The sequence below is a fragment of the Saccopteryx bilineata genome, chromosome 5 (genome assembly GCF_036850765.1).
Source record: "Saccopteryx bilineata isolate mSacBil1 chromosome 5, mSacBil1_pri_phased_curated, whole genome shotgun sequence".
In the NCBI taxonomy this organism is placed as follows: domain Eukaryota; kingdom Metazoa; phylum Chordata; class Mammalia; order Chiroptera; family Emballonuridae; genus Saccopteryx; species Saccopteryx bilineata.
The window spans coordinates 8358924-8377543 of NC_089494.1; the positions used below are offsets into that span (position 1 = coordinate 8358924).

At 45.5% G+C, this 18620-nt stretch overlaps 1 protein-coding gene across 1 annotated transcript in view; it reads right to left on the reverse strand.

Annotated features, from left to right (window-relative positions):
* Positions 1-3266: 3266 nt before the first annotated feature.
* LOC136306421 (uncharacterized) overlaps positions 3267-18620 on the reverse strand; it is an 87584-nt gene continuing 72230 nt past the window's right edge. Inside the window, exons 29-39 of the mRNA XM_066233013.1 lie at positions 16475-16528; positions 15654-15854; positions 12990-13043; positions 12114-12218; positions 9349-9491; positions 8147-8194; positions 5741-5853; positions 4959-5067; positions 4530-4607; positions 4184-4327; positions 3267-3419 (exon numbers count right to left, since the gene is read on the reverse strand). Coding sequence (XP_066089110.1) covers positions 3327-3419; positions 4184-4327; positions 4530-4607; positions 4959-5067; positions 5741-5853; positions 8147-8194; positions 9349-9491; positions 12114-12218; positions 12990-13043; positions 15654-15854; positions 16475-16528 — 1142 coding nt within the window. The 3' untranslated portion in view covers positions 3267-3326. The remainder of the gene's footprint in view (positions 3420-4183; positions 4328-4529; positions 4608-4958; positions 5068-5740; positions 5854-8146; positions 8195-9348; positions 9492-12113; positions 12219-12989; positions 13044-15653; positions 15855-16474; positions 16529-18620) is intronic.

The window sequence follows — 18620 nt, forward strand, 5'->3', positions numbered from 1 at the left end:
GGTTTTAAAGAGCATTTTATGAATTTGACTCCAATGGCAAGAGAAGTGAAAGCAAAGATAAATGAATGGGACTACATCAAACTAAGAAGTTTTTGCTCAGCAAGAGAAACTGACAACAAAATAAACAAACACCCAACTAAATGGGAAATGATATTTTCAAACAACAGCTCAGATAAGGGCCTAATATCCAATATATACAAAGAACTCATAAAACTCAACAACAAACAAACAATCCAATAAAAAATGGGAAGAGGACATGAACAGACACTTCTCTCAGGAAGAAATACAAATGGCCAACAGATATATGAAAAGATGCTCATCTTCATTAGTTATGAGAGAAATGCAAATCAAAACTACAATGAGATACCACCTCACACCTGTTAGATTAGCTATTATCAACAAGACAGGTAATAGCAAGTGTTGGAGAGGCTGTGGAGAAAAAGGAACCCTCATTCACTGTTGGTGGGAATGTAAAGTAGTACAACCATTATGGAAGAAAGTATGGTGGTTCCTCAAAAAACTGAAAACAGAACTACCTTATGACCCAGCAATCCCTCTACTGGGTATATACCCCCAAAACTCAGGAACATTGATATGTAAAGACACATATATAGGCCCATGTTCATTGAAGTATTGTTCACAGTGGCCAAGACATGGAAACAGCCCAAAAGCCCTTCAATAAAAGATTGGATAAAGAAGATGTGGTACATATATACTACTCAGCCATAAGAAATGATGACATTGGATCATTTACAACAACATGGATAGACCTTGATAACATTATACAGAGTGAAATAAGTAAATCAGAAAAAAACAAGAACTACATGATTCCATACATTGGTGGGACATAAAAACGAGACTAAGAGACATGGACAAGAGTGTGGTGGTTACAGGGGGAAGAGGAAAGGAGGGAGGAGGAGGGGAGGGGGAGGGGCACAAAGAAAACTAGATAGAAGGTGACGGAGGACAATCTGACTTTGGGTGATGGGTATGCAACATAATTGAATGTCAAGATAACCTGGACAATGTTTTCTTTGAATATATGTACCCTGATTTATTCATGTCACCCCAATAACACGGTATAATTTTGTCTTCTTGAATATGTTGAGACTTGTTTTGTTACCTTTTATCCTAGTAAATGTTTCTGTGTGCTTGAGAAAAATGTGTATTCTGTTACTATTGGATGAAACCTTCTGTTAGGTCTGGTGGGTTCATTTGGGCTCTATGTTGTTCAAATCTGCCATTTTCTTGTTAATTCTCTGTCTGAGTCATCTAGTCATTGTCAACAGTAGGGTATTAGAATTCACTATTATTGTATAGCTATTTATTTCCTCTTTTAGTCGATTAGTATTTGCTTTGTATATTTAGGCCCTCTGTTGTTGGGTGTACAGATATTTAAAATTATATTTTCTTGATGAATTGATAAGTTGTATCTTTTTATAATAATTTTTGTTTCCTCGGCTGTTTTTAGTGTAAATACTATTTTTGTGATATAAGTATAGCTTCCGCTGCCCTCTATGGTTACCAATTGTTTGAAATATCTTTTTCTAAACCTTCCCCGCCAGTCTGTGTGTTCCTAAAGCTAAGATGAGCCTCCAGTAGTCAGCGTGTACTTGGATCTTGTGTTTTAAATTTATTCAGCCATTCCATGTCTTTTGATTAGAGAAATTAATACATCTCCATGAAAACAGTGTGAGAGGTAAGAACTTAGTCTCGCTTCCTGTCCATTCTTCTCCTGCTGCCCCAGTTCCTCACAGTGTCCCCTGCATCTGTTGGGACACGCTGGCCAGTTCTGCAGTTCTCTGGGATGAGGATATACTCATCCAGTATGTTCTCGGTCTGGCCGTTCTGAGAGAACTCTGCATAGTCTTAAACCAGGCGAGATGGGGGAGGGCAAGGGTCTGTCTACCAACAGGGACAGGGGACCCTTTTGCAGGCCAGTGCGTTCAGAAAGATGTAGAGTTCAGAGCTCTCAAGTGCATCGACCTAGAAAGACCCATTCTGAGTTCCAGGGCCTCATGCTTCCTGAATCAGAGCCTTGCCTTTGACAGCAGAGGCCGCCCTGAGCTCAGCAGTCAGTCTTCTCTGCAGGTCTGCCATTCTTAGAATTAAGGCGTGTGCTAGGATTTCCTACTCTCTGCACCAGCTGCAAGTGGTCATTTATATATTTAACCCTGTCATATACTCTTTTTAACACAGTGTGGAGCTAGAAGCAGCCAGCAAATTTTCACAGCTCTTATTGTTATTATTTCTCCCTTCATAAATGTGAGACAATTTTACCGGGGGGTAGACCCTTTCCCCTACACCTCATCCAGTTTCTAACAGGTGCGTGTTTGCAACGACACTGTTTTGCACCCAGGGGACTATCAGCATTCTGCCTGTAACCAGCTGGCTAGACAGTGGGCCAGCTCAGAACTCCATGCTTCGCGCTGGCTTGCTAAGACCCTTATGTGAACTTGGGTTCCCTGAAAGCAAAGTCTGAGATAAAGTCTCCTGAGTACGTGCTTTACTGTGAGAATGTCTCAGGAGGAAGGGGGCGCTGTGGGGGAAGCTAAGCAGGGACGTGGTCACAGTGGAGACCGCTCTCGCCGGATCCCCGGAGCTCAGGAACATGAATCACCCCACATGGCTGGGTCAACCTTGAGACCCTAAGGCCAAAGGGCTGCAATCTCCCGGTGACTCTGGCCCCGTTTGGCCTAAAGCAACACACTGAAAAGAGGCAGACTCGGAGTGGAACTCGCAGCAGCTGGGGTCGGGGTGGGGGTGGGGGTGGGAGTGGGGGTGGGGTGGGGGTGGGGTAGAACTCCCAGAAGCAGGGGTTCCAGGGTAGCAGCCGAAGCAGAACTCACAGCAGCTGGAGTTGGGGTGGGGGTGGGGGTTGGGGTCGGGGTCGGGGTCGGGGTAGGGTGGGGTGGGGGTGGGGGTGGGGTGGGGGTGGGGTGGGGTGGGGTGGGGTGGGGTCGGGGTCGGGGTGGGGTGGGGTGGGGGTGGGGGTGGGGTGGGGGTGGGGTGGGGTGGGGGTGGGGGTCGGGGTCGGGGTGGGGTGGGGTGGGGTGGGGTCGGGGTGGGGGTGGGGGTAGAACTCCCGGAAGCAGGGGTTCCAGGGTAGCAGCCGAAGCAGAACTCACAGCAGCTGGAGTTGGGGTGGGGGTGGGGGTTGGGGTCGGGGTCGGGGTCGGGGTAGGGTGGGGTGGGGGTGGGGGTGGGGTGGGGTCGGGGTCGGGGTCGGGGTAGGGTGGGGTGGGGTGGGGGTGGGGGTCGGGGTCGGGGTGGGGGTGGGGGTAGAACTCCCAGAAGCAGGGGTTCCAGGGTAGCAGCCGCATCTGCTACTGCAGTGAGCTGTTCTGACTTGTTTCCTCAACCGCGAAGACTTCTCTGAAATTCTCCTTGAATTCCTTCTCTATTAGTTTTGAGTCATACTGGAAAAAAAGATAAAATTAATGACACCTGTTGTGTCATTAGACACCTTGCAATGAAAAATGATCAGGACTCTTGAATTAAACACCTCAGTTATATTAACTAGGTTTGGTTTAAACACTCATGCAGCTAAGAATAACATGTTTTTTTCCCCCTAAGAGCATGATGATTACCTCTTCTTGACTAGACAGAATGGGAAATCAGTCCTACGCGTGAGGGCTCTTCCTCATTAGATTCAGGTTGTTTCTCTTGGAGTTAGAAAAGCGATGTGAAGTCTTTGTAACAATCATGGATTACGCGTGTCTGACTACGACCAGCGCTCTGCCTGCACGTTGGCACCTACCTCTGTTCCCCTCTGGTGGCCCCTGTTAACTGGATGCCCATTTACATGCAAAGGACTCTGGAGTTGGGGCCTTGTGAGAGCTGGACTGGGTACATTTGGGGAGAGAAAAGGACAACATTACTTTAGGACGTGGTCTTCTCCTAGGTTTGGAGCGGTAGGATACGACAGTTCTCAGTGGCACCTGTCGCCTTTTCCGAGGGGAATGAGCTCCCAGGGGCCCGGGATTCTGGGCTCAGGGACACCTTCTGGCTGCTACGTTCCCTGGTGAGCGTGACTCCTGAATTCTAAAAGGGTTCACTCACTTCCTGCGCCCTTGCTTGTACAGGCTCCTCACAGATGAGGGAAACTAAACTTTCCCGCAGCAGGAACGAGGGCAGAGCGACTCAGTGGAAAGGAATGAGAGGGAAGCAGGGAGCCGCTTACCTTCTGAGAAGCGCTGGCGTTCTGAAGGATGGGGTTCATGGCCAGCACAAACGCCCCCACCTTGGTATATTCTCTGCCAGCTAGTTTCTTCTTGATGTTGTCCAATGTCCTAAGGTTCTCTAGGCATTTAGAAGCCATTTCATTCTGGTGAGAATCATACCAATGTTGGAATTACTGACAGAGTCCGGTGTCTGCCTTCTGTGGATTCCCATCCAGTCCAGCAGGAGTACCGGGTGAAGATCACGAGCCCCTCCCCTGGGCCTCAGATCACAAATCCCACAGGTGCCCGTGTCAGGGCAGGTAACGCCATGGCGGCCCGTAATCATGGTTTGTTATTGTTACTCACATAGTTTTCATGTGGGATATTCACATAAACGTCACTCTCTAAAGGGCAGTAGGCTTCTAAGAGGAGAAACGCACATTTCTGCAAAAGGAGGAGGCTGTGAATGAGAAGCAGCTTGGAGAGAAGGAGGCCCTAATCGTGCCCAGACACGTTCAGGACCACTCCAGTCTTCTGGAAGTTTCCCCAAAGTGGTATTGCTCTTGGACACTAACATGTAGTGGCTGAGTTCTTTCTCCAAACAGGTTTGGTGAATCGTCAGCGGGTGGAAGCGTGGTCAGGAGAGCCAACACCCTTTGGACCCCCCCCCCCCACCGCCCACCTCACCCTGTGACAGGTGAATTCTCGCATGTGACCTGCCCACCTCACCCTGTGACAGGTGAATTCTCGCATGTGACCCGAGAGGAGAGGGCGTGGGGTTCAGACCCAACTCACCAGCTGCTCCGCAGGCTGCATCGGCCTCGCCAGGACCTCCGACTCCTTGTGACGCTCCTGACTTCTTGCAGAATTTCTTATTGTGCAGAAGGTACAAGTCCAACTGGACCTGAGATGTCAGATATAAGTGAGCGAGGAAAACCCCAGGATCAGCCTCCATTCCTATGGCTGCCACAGTCCTCCTTTCAGGAGGGGCTGACGGGCACAGCGGGGATGAAGGGGACACCCCCAGGGTCGGCATGGCTCTCATGGGGTAACCTTTGACCCAGAGAGGGTGGTAGCAGTGGGTGCCTGGGTGGAGGGTGGTGTCAGGGTGAGTGGCGGCTCTCCATTCCTTGTTGGAGCTGCTGAGAGCCCAAGGGGCCCTGTTTCCCAGACCTGAGTGTCCGAGGCAGGGCTCTAAGCCCTGGGGGCTCGGGCCTCCACTGGTCTGTGGAGAACATGGTAAAAATGAGGGCACCGGGCTGTGTTTCCTGCCTTGTCGGAATAAGCTCAGAACACAGAGACCTGGCATCACCACTCCTGTGAATAGGAATACTTGCTAGAAAGGACAGTGGCAGGATGCGGCAAAGGACCCAGCCACCAGCCTCAGCCTCCCAGAGGAGAGAGAATTGTCCCCTCCTGCTGTCAGCATCTTGGCACAGTCTGGATCATACTGCCGGACCTCCATCTATAACCAAGCTGTTTCCCATTGGGACACACGCAGCAGCTCTGCGGGGGTGGGGGTGGGGTTGGAGAGGGTGTGTGCATGACCGAAGGAAGGGTCCCTGCATCTCACAGACCTGTTAGTTTCCACAGCTGGGATGTGACAGTCCCCATGAAAATAGTCCCGACAAGATTTGCAGCGGTAGAGTGTTCCTCCATCCAGGCAGATCTTGCATATGTGTGAGTTGTCCTGCCAGAAGGTAAAACAACACCCATGTCCCCAGTGAGACCCGAAGACCAGCTCTGTGGAATCTAGACTCCCTGCCTTTGTGCGAACCGGCCCGGACACGCAGGTGCTTCTCCCTGAGCTGTGAGCCCACTGCAGGGAGTGGAGGCGTCAGGAAAAGAATTCTTGGTCTGCAGTGAAGCTCGGGAGGAAGAATCTGTGTGCCCAGAAGAGTCTTCCCTATAAAACCACAGATTCTAATACAGACAGACAGCAGCAGAACAGGATAATAATTTCTATGGAAACGTGAATCATTTTATTACCTTGCAGATAAAACAAGGTCCTGTAATAAAGCATCAGATCCATTTGCCTACCCTACAATGACCAATATGACTCATAGAAGTTGGATTGTTGAGAAATTAATAAGGTGGAATAAACTTCTTAGAAACACTGCAGCCTCTAGTCTTGGCTGTCGGCTCCCCATGAGTTCAAGGACTGGAAGGAAGTCCTGGACTGTGGATTCTGTGCCTGGAGGGTCCCTGGACCTGTGACAGTGATTTTGGGGTGGAATGACCATGGGCACAGATGACCAGGTGGTGCCAGGGAGGATGGCGCTCTGTGGCTCTGGGGGCTGGGGAAGATGCCCTGTGACTCAGCTCACCACCATGTAGGGTGGGGTGGCACCATCTCTGAATGGCCAGGGAGTGTGGCCGATACTATGTTCTATAATCAGACTGGAGAGGGACTTCCTAATCAACTGAAAGTGAATTTTTTTTTAGTCTTAATGTGAGACCTTGAACCAGATTTAATTTCATTTGAAGAAGATGAAGTTTTGTAGTATTTTCATCCAAAAGTTGTGGTGTAACTCCTGCATATTGAACCCAACAAAGTTTATAGAGCAGACACGAAGATATATTGAATCATATACAAGCACACGTGTATTCATGGCAATAAAAACTGGCCCGTGACTGAGCAGTGTGAGGGCCAACGTTAAAGCTCAGTATTACGTGCTGCTGCGACAGCTGGTAAAGCAGGGAGGGCCTTGAACGGCCTGTCTGCACGTTCCCCTCCCCACTCTGCTCCGCTGGATAAGGCCCCTCAGCTAAACTGTACTCCTTGTCACGGGACCACGTGTAGTCCTGCCATGCTGGAACGTAACATTTCAATTCCCTGTCAGCCATAGAATTATTCAAAGAAACCAACCACAACCTCCAAAAAAACCCAGAAGCCACCCCTTCCTCTACAACTTCCAGTGTCCATCTGTCCCTGAGGGCCACCCTGTGAGCCTGCCTGGCTGCCCTGCCCCCCGCCCCGGTCCAGGAGTGTATGTGACTAATAAACACCTGTCAGTCCAGAGAGAAGGGGGAGGGGGACGGGTGGAGAAGCAGATGGTCCCTTCTCCCGTGTGCCCTGACCGGAAATTGAATCTGGGACATCCACAGGGCGGGCCAACGTTTTACCACTTAGCCAACCGGCCAGGGCCGAGTCAACACTGCTCGTTGTGTATTTGTTTGTGGCCTCCACAGCCTTCTTCCACTGAGGGAGAAACCACTTCCATAGATAGAAGGAAGGCTACAGAGCCCTGCGCTGGAGCCAAGGGGCTGGCATCAAATAAACTATTGTCCAGATCAGCCTATTATTTAAGACTCATTCATCTCCCAAGAGCTCCAAGCCTACAGCACCATCCACAGGAAAAATCTGCCACTAATTCTGATTGAGGAAGAATTCTGTATGTCTGTGTGTATGTTTTTATTAAAGGATATGAGGATGTAAATAAATCAGAAAAGGAGTATACTGTTTGTTGCCTAACCCATACAATAGAATTGGTTTCATAGATGTTCCAAGATAGACTGTCCCCTAGGCCTGGTTCATCTGAACAATGATGGGCAAAGTTTGGCTCCACCGGGTGTCATTAACATTAGAAAACACTAACCTTTATAAGACAAATCTGGGATTGAGTTGAGGATGACCCTATGACCTTATTAAGAAATGTATTCCATAATCATGTTTGTTTTTACAGCTTTGACACTCTTACCACATTCGCATCTATAGCTAAAATTCACCTACGAGATCTATTTTGATGGTTCCTTATTATACCCCTCTGAAATGGTGTACCATTCACAGGTGACCCTGCATACAACCTAATATTCACTGCAGCAACTCTGAAGGTACATGCAAAATAAATAAATTAATTAACTAATCAAAATAAAGTCAGGAGAGAGGAGAAGAAGAAACAATGTTAATTATACAATAGAGAAAACAGAGAAAAGATGTAAAATCCATTATGTAATAAGAACTTGTATAAAGTAATAATCACCTTTCTTTTCCTGCCACGTATTCTTGGAGGGTCAGGTAAAATCTTATACTGAAAGATAAAAGATCCCCGCATATGGTTAGCCTGAGTTTCTGGTCTGAGTCTGGAATTTCAACCTCTTCCAAAATATGTCTACTTGGATGTCCCACTTTCAGCCCAGACCAAGGTGTCTTAGGGAGACACCATCTCCCTCTCCTCACCCATTCTTCTAGAAATCATCAGTGGTAGCTGAAATATTGTTAGAACCACTTCCCTTTCTTTCTCGTTCTAATTTCCCTATGTTTCTAGAGGTTTTCCCTCATCATCTCTTTGACACCTCTCACCTCCTTTCCATTCCCATGAGGGACACTCAGACTTGAGTCCTCACAGCAGGACCATTCGCTCAACACACACGTATCCCACACCTACAGGTGTCAGACACTCTGGACATTGCTGAGCCCACAAACACAGACAAACCCCTGGGGAGTCTAGAGACACAAGGGAAAGCATGGAAGGATAAGAATAAAACAGTGAGAGAAGGGCCTTAATAGAGGGTTCAAGGGGCCCAGGGATGGGTGACCGGGGCAGGTCAGTCAGGGAACATTCAGAGAGGGGTGACATCTGATCCTGAGCTGAGCATGGCAGGTTGACTATAAATTTGTTGGGTTGAAAGACAGTGAAGTCATTTTAAAGGCTCATGTTGTCTGCAATACTGTTTTAATTACATCATTTCACAGCTCAGGCGACTCCCTGGTTCTTCACTGTCTATGTTATGAGTTTAAACCCCTTACCCTGGCATTAAATCTCTCCACAAACAACCCCACTTAATGGACTATCCTATCTCACACAACACCGTCCACCTCACCCCACAGAGCTACGCTAACGCTGGTTCTGGTTTTCATGTCTTTCTTCCTCTGGAGTGTCTTCTGCCCACTGGCTGACTGTGGACTGTCTCTCTCAGTGCATAGAGTCCTCTGCAAGCACCGCGTTGCAATGACCTTCCCCTGCAGCTCCTGCGCCTGCGCCCACAGAGCCCCTGGGACAGAGCGGGAGCTGCCTGTGCTGAGCTGTGAGGGTGGACACCTCTCCCGGGGGAAGGACAACGTCAGGGGCCTCCGGGCTCTGGTCATAATGCAGCCTTTGTTTGGTGAGCTCACAGTGACCCTTATCTTTGAGTACAACCGGGAAAGCCACATCTCCGCCTCCGTCACTCGTCACTCGCCTACCTCCATCAGCTGTTTCAGCTTTGTCCCAGAGCAGCGTATGGTGTTCCTCCAGTTACTTGATTTCCCACGGCCTCCTACAACTTCAAACTCCCTGGGGGTGAACCAGTTTCTATCCTCTCTCCTGATGCACTTCGCTGTGCCTCCTGTAAGACCGGGCAAGGTGATCCTGAAACCCTTTGTCCTCAGAGCTCAGATGGTGGCCTCTGAGCACATTGGATCTGAGCCCACCCAATTTGGGCTCAAAATCAATAGCAAGAGAGCCTGGCCTCCCCTCTCAGACTTCAGAACCCCCCAAGCCCTCTTTGTAGATCCCTTCCCCCAGCAGATCCCTTACTTTGGATTGAAATCTCAAGTGAAAACCCTGCTGGTCACAATGGAACGAAGCCACATCTGTGCCTCATGTTACAACAATTTTCTTCCAGTTTAATGACATTATTATATTTTTCTATTCCTGAAGTCATGGATAGCTGACTTTAAAATAATGTGAGCTACCATTCAGTGGAAAATTTAATTTATACTTAACAACACTAAGCATTAGAGAAAAGGAAATCAAAACCACACATGAAACTCTATCATGCCCACTAGGATGGCCGTAATAAAAAAGGCAGACAATAACAGGTGTTGGTGAGAATACAGAAATGGGAACCCTCAGCTTTTGTTGGTGGGAATATAAACTGGTACAATGCTGCGGAAAATATTTGGTTTTTCCTCAATAAGGTAAGCATGGGATTACCACATAATTCTGAAATTCCACTCCAAAGTCCATACCAAAAAGAATTTAAAAGTATATGTTCACAAAAAACTTCACACAAAGCAATATTATTCATAATGGTGAAAGAGTGAGAAAACCCAGACTGATGGATAAATGCAATATTGTATATTCATGGACTATTATATTATTTGACAATAAAAGAGAATGAAGTATTATACATGGTACTATATGCATGAATCTTGCAACTATCATGTTGAGCGAGAGAGCCAGTCACAGAAAAGCACATGTTATCTAAATCAATTGACATGAAAAGCTAAGGCTAGAACAATTTTTAGATGAGAAAATATACTAGTGGTTGCGTTGGGCTGGGCAGGGGTTAAAATGGGCATTGACCGAATACTGAGAGATACAGAGCTTCCTTTCGTGGAGAACAAAAATGTTTTAAAATTGGACTGTAATGATGGTTGTATAATCTTGTGAATAAGCATGAGAAAAAAAAAAGAAACACCACGGAATTTTATATTTTAAAAGCTGAATTTTTTACAAAGACAAATCTGAATAAAGTTGTTTAAAAAACAGTTATGCAATCTATGTAACACAATTAATTAAATTTAAAAATAGTTATGCAAACATTTCTTTTAATTAGTGTTCACATAACTGTATTAAGAATACTCTGATAAAAAGTTCATTGTAATAGACCAGGGGTCCCCAAACTTTTTACACAGGGGGCCAGTTCACTATCCCTCAGACCGTTGGAGGGCTGGACTATAAAAAAAAACTATGAACAAATCCCTATGCACACTGCACATATCTTATTTTAAAGTAAAAAAAAAAAAAAAACAAACAAAAAAAAACGGGAACAAATACAATATTTAAAATAAAGAACAAGTAAATTTAAATCAACAAACTGACCAGTATTTCAATGGGAACTATGGGCCTGCTTTTGGCTAATGAGATGGTCAATGTCCGGTTCCATATTTGTCATTGTTAGCCGTAACAAGTGATATGACGCGCTTCCGGAGCTGTGACGCGTGCGTCCCGCGTCACTGGAAGTAGTACTGTACGTGAGTGATGCCGTGCTTTGCGGCGCCGCCACATACAGTACTCCAGGAGCACAAGATGCACTCTCACTGACCACCAATGAAAGAGGTGCCCCTTCTGGAAGTGCAGCAGGGGCAGATAAATGGCCTCAGGGGGCCGCATGCAGCCTACGGGCCATAGTTTGGGGACCCCTGTAATAGACATATATTACATAGCTTTATAACTTAAAAAAAAATCACAAAATATTTTATCTTCGATATATAGATTAACTCTCAAAATCATACCATGAAGCAGGTTTTTAATTATTGTCTATTTCTTAGATTAGAAGTTTCAGGAGCAGAAAGGGCCTATTTGCCTGCCCTGTGGTGGTGCAGTGGATAAGGTGTCAACTTGGAATGCTGAGATTGCTGGTTCAAGCCCCCTGGCTTGCCTGGTTAAGGCACATATGAGAAACAACTGTAAATTGGTGCTTCCCATTCCTCCTTCTCCCTGCCTTTCTCTTTCTCTCTGTCTCTTCTCTCTAAATTAATAAAATAAAATCTAAAAAAGAAAAAAATAGGTCCCATTCTTTACTCAGTCACTCTAGGTCGGGCTGAGGCTGGGACTCGGGCTTTCTGCTTTCAAATTCTGTGATCTTCTCACTACATCAAACCCCCTGTCCTGGTGGCGATGACCCAGAAGGGCTATAACATGAGGATGGACCCTGACGGCCTCCTCCCTGTTATATCTGATTCAAAGAGAAATATGCAATATTTTCCACTCCTAGACTGATGTTTCTGCACTTCTCTTTGGTGTTCGGTCATTCTCATGGACCCTCACACATGGAAGTGAGCACTTAACACGCATTATTTCTTAAAGGATAAAAACATCATCTTAGGGATTCCTGCCTCCTTCATTCAATCCCCCCGAGGGCTGCGATTCCTTGAATAATGGGTAATTCACATGGGTCATTCATTACTTCTTGTGATTCCTTCACATAGGGGTTGCAAATTAAATAGATCTTGCAGCCTACCTCGTTCCAATCGTCTCTTAATTAACATCCCCTTCATCTTGCCACAGGTCACAGAAAGTATTTCAATGCCTGTCTTTGGAGTTGTGTCCTTGTGCTCTTCTGACCCTGAAAGAGAAGATTCTTCACTCGGTCTCAGTTTACAACTGCTCACGCAGGACTGCTTACAAAGACCCAGAGGTACCTGGGAAGCTGAATTCCACAAATCTCCAGCAGTTCAAAGGCCGCCCACTGCCCAAAGCTACTGCCACATTGTTGGAATGTTTTATAGCCATAACCCATTTTTAAGAACCAAAGTCTATATTATTTCCACATTGATGCCATAACAACTTACTACAGATTGTGGCTTAAAAACAACACAACTCTACAACCTAATAATGTCAGTGGAATTCTGACACAGCCTCACAGGGCTTAAATCAAATTGTCGGCCGACCTTCGTTCCTTTCTGGAGGCTGCAGGGGACAGTCTGTTTGATTGGTTTTCCTGCCTCTTAAGGTCGGCCACACACTCTCGTTCCTTCTCACTTTTTCCAAGCCAGCAATGTCGCTTCACTGATCATCCCTCCACAGTCACTTCCTCTCTCCACAGCTGAGAAAGCTTCTCTGCTCTTTACGGGCTACGGGAGTGTCCTGGGTCACCAGGTAATCCAGAATCATCGCCCCCATCCCAAGGTCCCCTGTTTAATTCTATCTGCGAAGTCCACCTGCCATGTAAGATACCAGATTCCAGGTTCCAGGGATTAGGACACGGACACCTTTGAGGAGCATTCATTCTACTCACCACAATACACAATACAGTAAATAATATTAATGATGAAACTCTGTTATTTAAAAACTCATTTCTCACATCAACAGCAAGTACAATCTTATTCACTCTTACGTTTTGTACTCTTGGCTTTTTCTAAAGTAGAGTTGTTTCCAGGATCCACAGTACCTGGGAAATAACAGGTGTTGGTGAGAACACAGAAGTTAATAAATAAAAGTTACAGATTTTAGAATAATTCATACTGCAGAAGGCATGGGTTTATGGGATGTTTGATTTCCTGTTTCTCTCTTCCTTCTAAAGCAATTAACCCACTGAATTGAGAAGCTGGAGTCCAGGATGGGCCCTGGGCCTCCCTTTATTTCTCAATTCGACTTTGAAAAACATCTTGAATATCTTCGTACTTCAGTTGGTGCAGGGATAGGAAGAGGTATCCTGTCCTGTCCTGTCCTGTCCTGTCCGGGTCTTAAGATTTTTGCGAGATGTCAGAGACCCCTTAACTGAGTTCTCAAAGAGCAGTGGAACTGGCCCTGGCCGGTTGGCTCAGTGGTAGAGCGTCGGCCTGGCATGCGGGGGACCCGGGTTTGATTCCCGGCCAGGGCACATAGGAGAAGTGCCCATTTGCTTCTCCACCCCCCCTCCTTCCTCTCTGTCTCTCTCTTCCCCTCCCGCAGCCAAGGCTCCATTGGAGCAAAGATGGCCCGGGCGCTGGGGATGGCTCCTTGGCCTCTGTCCCAGGCGCTAGAGTGGCTCTGGTCGCGGCAGAGCGACCCCCCGGAGGGGCAGAGCATCGCCCCCTGGTGGGCGTGCTGGGTGGATCCCGGTAGGGATCTGACTGTCTCTCCCTGTTTCCAGCTTCAGAAAGATACAAAAAAAAAAAAAAAAAAAAGAGCAATGGAACTACTTTATCCTTTAACTTACATAAAATATACACTCGCATTGCTCTTTTGCCATTGACCTTTATACCAATTAGCCCAGCCCACCAAATGCACAATGTTTAATGTGTATCAGCTAAAATTCTAACAAATTAATTATTTTCACTAAAAAAAACTCCCATAAATATTTGAATGAAGCTTTGTAGCAAAAAAAAAAAAACTATTTCTTTTTTCTTTGCTCTTAGGTCTTTTCTGACTGCCTGCCCCCAAAATAGATTTGTTTTCAATGTCCCCAGTATTTGGAAATAAAAGAAAGAACAGCCAGTAATCTATAACTAAACGAATTGTAAATCTAATTTTTTTAGATTTTATTTATTCCTTTTAGAGAGGAGAGAGAGAGAGAGAGAGAGAGAGAGAGAGAGAGAGAAGGAAGGAGGGAAGGGAGGAGCAGGAAGCTTCAACTCCCACATATGCCTTGACCGGGCAAGCCCAGGCTTTCAAACGGACAACATCCGCGTTCCAGGTCGACACTTTATCCACTGCGCCAGCACAGGTGAGGCCGGGTTGTAAATCTTATAATCCCTCACATTGTTGAAAAATTTGGGCTATGAACACATGATGATGGTCATTTTTGTCTCTTCCTATCTAAAGGAAAGAGATTGCTACCAAATAAAGTGAAGACCCACAATCCTTTAGCCCAAATACAAAATCAAAGAAGTTTTGAAAGCCAACATTTTCTACATCGGTTTGCAGCTAACTAATTTGGCAGTGACTCTGAACTTAGCTTCCATTAATCTGTATAAAATTTTTATGTATCACACTTGGTGTGAATTTACACAATTTTCAGAAACATTGATATATTTGAGAATGGGATTCTTCCCCAGAAACTGTTGGGGTCTTTCGTAACATATAGGACATAAACCACAATGTCTTTCTAAAACAATAACACACTGATATTTTACTTGTGGCGTCCGAGGTTTTGCATACAGGATTATGGGTGTTTGCTGGGAGTCCAGGCTGTTAGCTCTGCCTCTTCTGCTAACTTCCCATGTGATGTGCAAAGATCCTTCAAACCTCAGATACAGAGGCCAAGCTGATGCACCCCAACTGTGGAATGGGGCTCTGGCCTAACTTTTAGGTTGTTGTAAACATAAACAGATGTCTTTTTTTACAAAGACATGTCCAAATGTCACTATATATAAACCAATGTCACACTGGGGGGTCATTTGTCAAAAGTTATAAATGGAATTTGATTATAATAAACAGAAGCTTTCCTTGCTGTCAATAATTAGAGGGTATGGCCAGAGGCTACAGAGGTTTGAACAAGGTTGTGATGAAACTGACAACAGCTGACTGTCCCCCTTCCCCTGCTCTCTATAAAACAGGTGGGAAGGTGGACATCACTGGGTCATCTACCATCTGGGGGAGGATCTGTCAGCGACCGTGGAGGAAGACACACTCCATCAAACTGGAGCCATCTTGTTAACCCTGAAATGACAGTGATTTCTTTCTTTGCAGTTTTATTTATTTATATTTATTTCTACCTTTAAAATTTTTATTAAATTTATCGGGGTGACATTGGTTAATAAAAATGTATGGGTTTCAGGTGTTCAATTCTATAATACCTCATCTATATACTGCATTGTGGTCACCACCCCAAGTCAAGTCTTCTTCCATCACCATCTATCCCCTACTTACTCTCTTCTACACACACACCCACTCTGTAATCATCAAACCGAGGCTTATTGGCTTGGGGTTTTTTAAATCTCTTCACTTTTTCACCCACACCCACACCCCCAACCTCTCATCCCCTCTGACAGCTGTCAGTCTGTTCCCTGTATCTATGGATCTATTTGTATTTTGTCTGTTAGTTCATTTTGTTCATTGCAGTTGTCAAAGTGGTCACCTGAGATCGAGGCAGGGATGGTCGCCCGGGCCGTGTGTGCGCTCAGAGAAACAGGCGCCCTGAACTCGGACTCCCGGTGTCCTGGCGCCCGGGGACCGCAGTCCTTACCCTCCCCAGCAGGGCCAGTCCTCACTGCAGAGCCGTGGGCTCCTGGGGGTGCCTGGTTTGCACTGGGCTTGGGAGACTCTTCATGACTTCTCTCTGCAGAAGGAGCAAATGTCCCTTGAAGGTCTCAGTGGATGACACAACCCAGAGGGGAAAACCCTGGAAGCTCTGAAAACCCAGGGCTAGAATGTTCCTCCCCCAGGCCTCCATTATGTGCCTTTTGCATGCAGGTGACCTGTGGGTCAGTATTTTATCCCTCCTGTCCCCTGGGCCTGGGCTAAGACACTGCACTCCGTGGGCTCCCCTGCTCTCCTGGCCCCCGCAGTCTGCACTGCATTCTCTTTCCTCTCTGCCATGTAGCTCTGCGGGTTTGAGTTTGTGTCTGAGGCTGTATTAGTAGTAGCTCTGCTTCCTCCCAAGGCGGCCTTAGCAGTCTGGTCCTGAAGAAGGCAGACCTCCCACCTGGCTGCTCTTTCCCTCCCCTCCACAAGCCCTGGGAATGGTTACTTGACAAAACATTTAAATTCTGTTGTGTTTCAGTGACCTCTTTGGGTTTATTTATCACAGCCATTAGCCTAATACAAAAGTTAAAATATGAACTACCTTCAATTAAAGCAAACTTGTACTTTACTAGAAAGGACATAAAGAATTAGAATGAATCTTTGCTACAGAACATTGTTCATTTGTAACCATGAAATAGTCTTAGTCGCTCTTACTTCTTTTGCAAAGTTTTTTTCCAGACGTAGGTGGTGTTTTTGAATCCGTGGACTCTGTAAAGTAAAAGGAAGCAAGCAGTTATGTGTCCGCAGTGGTCTTCCAGATTCTGTGACAGCTCACGCAGCAGATAGGGTTTGCGGTAAATCGATGTTGGATGACAATTTCCTTCTTTCTTTCAATTGAACCCAGTTCTGGTGCCCAGGGTCATAGTGCTGGACTCCTGCCCAGCTCTTCCTTACACTCAGCATCTGAATCTGTGAATGACCCTGAACATCACTCTCTCCCGTTTCCCCATCTTTAATATTGGGAAGACCGAGTTACCCTATTTCCTTGTTATTCTTTTTGTGACAACAAAATGAAGCTTTATTCACAAAAGCTCTGTGAAAAATCACAATGTAAGCCAATGGTTTAAGTATCATTCAGGTTTGGACTGGTTGTTCTCAGCCATTTTTTTTTTTATTAAATTTAATGCAGTGACATTGATAAATCAGGGTACATATGTTGAGAGAAAAATATCTCTAGATTATTTTGACATTTGATTGTGCTGTATACCCCTCCCGCAAAGTTAAATTGTCTTCTGTCACCTTCTATCTGGTTTTCTTTGTGCCCCTCCCCTCCCCTAACCCCTCTCTCCTTCTTCACCCCACCCCCCCTCCCCCAACCCCCCGCCCCTGTTGCCAGCACATTCTTGTTCATGTCTCTGAGTCTCATTTTTATGTCCCTTCTATGTATGGATTCATCTCAGTTTTTTTTTTTCTGATTTACTTATTTCACTCCGTATAATGTTATCAAGGTCCATCCATGTTATTGTAAATGATCCGATGTCATCATTTCTTATGGCTGAGTAGTATTCCATAGTATATATGTACCAAAGTTTTTTAATCCACTCGTCCTCTGACGGACACTTGGGCTGTTTCCAGATCTTCGCTATTGTGAACAATGCTGCCACAAACATGCGGGTGCATTTCTCCTTTTCGAGCCGTTCTATGGTGTCCTTAGGGTATATTCCTAAAAGTGGGATAGCTGGCTCAAAAGGCAGTTCGATTTTCAGTTTTTTGAGGAATCTCCATACTGTTTTCCACAGTGGCTGCACCAGTCTGCATTCCCACCAGCAGTGCAGGAGGGTTCCCTTTTCTCCACATCCTCGCCAGCACTTATTCTGTGTTGTTTTGTTGATAAGCGCCATTCTGACTGGTGTAAGGTGATATCTCATTGTGGTTTTAATTTGCATTTCTCTAATGATGAGTGATGTTGAGCATTTTTTCATATGCCTATTGGCCATCTGTATGTCCTCTTTGGAGAAGTGTCTATTCATCTCTTTTGCCCATTTTTGGATTGGGTTGTTTGTCTTCCTGGTGTTGAGTTTTACAAGTTCTTTATAAATTTTGGTTATTAACCCCTTATCAGATGTATTGTCAAATATATTCTCCCATTGTGTAGTTTGTCTTTTTATTCTGTTCTTGTTGTCTTTAGCTGTGCAAAAGCTTTTTAGTTTGATATAGTCCCATTTGTTTATCCTGTCTTTTATTTCACTTCCCCGTGGAGATAAATCAGCAAATATATTGCTTCGAGAGATGTCGGAGAGCTTACTGCCTATGTTTTCTTCTAAGATGCTTATGGTTTCACGGCCTACATTCAAGTCTTTTATCCATTTTGAGTTTATTTTTGTGAGTGGTGTAAGCTGGTGATCTAGTTTCATTTTTTTGCAGGTAGCTGTCCAATTTTCCCAACACCATTTGTTAAAGAGGCTGTCTTTACTCCATTGTATTTCCTTACCTCCTTTGTCAAATATCAGTTGTCCATAGAACTGTGGGTTTATTTCTGGGTTCTCTGTTCTGTTCCATTGATCTATATGCCTGTTCTTATGCCAGTACCAGGCTGTTTTGAGTACAATGGCCTTGTAGTATAACTTGATATCAGGAAGTGTGATACCTCCCACTTTATTCTTCTTTTTTAAGATTGCTGAGGCTATTCGTGTCCTTTTTTGGTTCCATATAAATTTTTGGAATATGTGTTCTATATCTTTGAAGTATGTCATTGGTATTTTAATTGGTATTGCATTGAATTTATAAATTGCTTTGGGTAATATAGACATTTTAATGATGTTTATTCTTCCTAACCATGAGCACGGTATATGCTTCCACT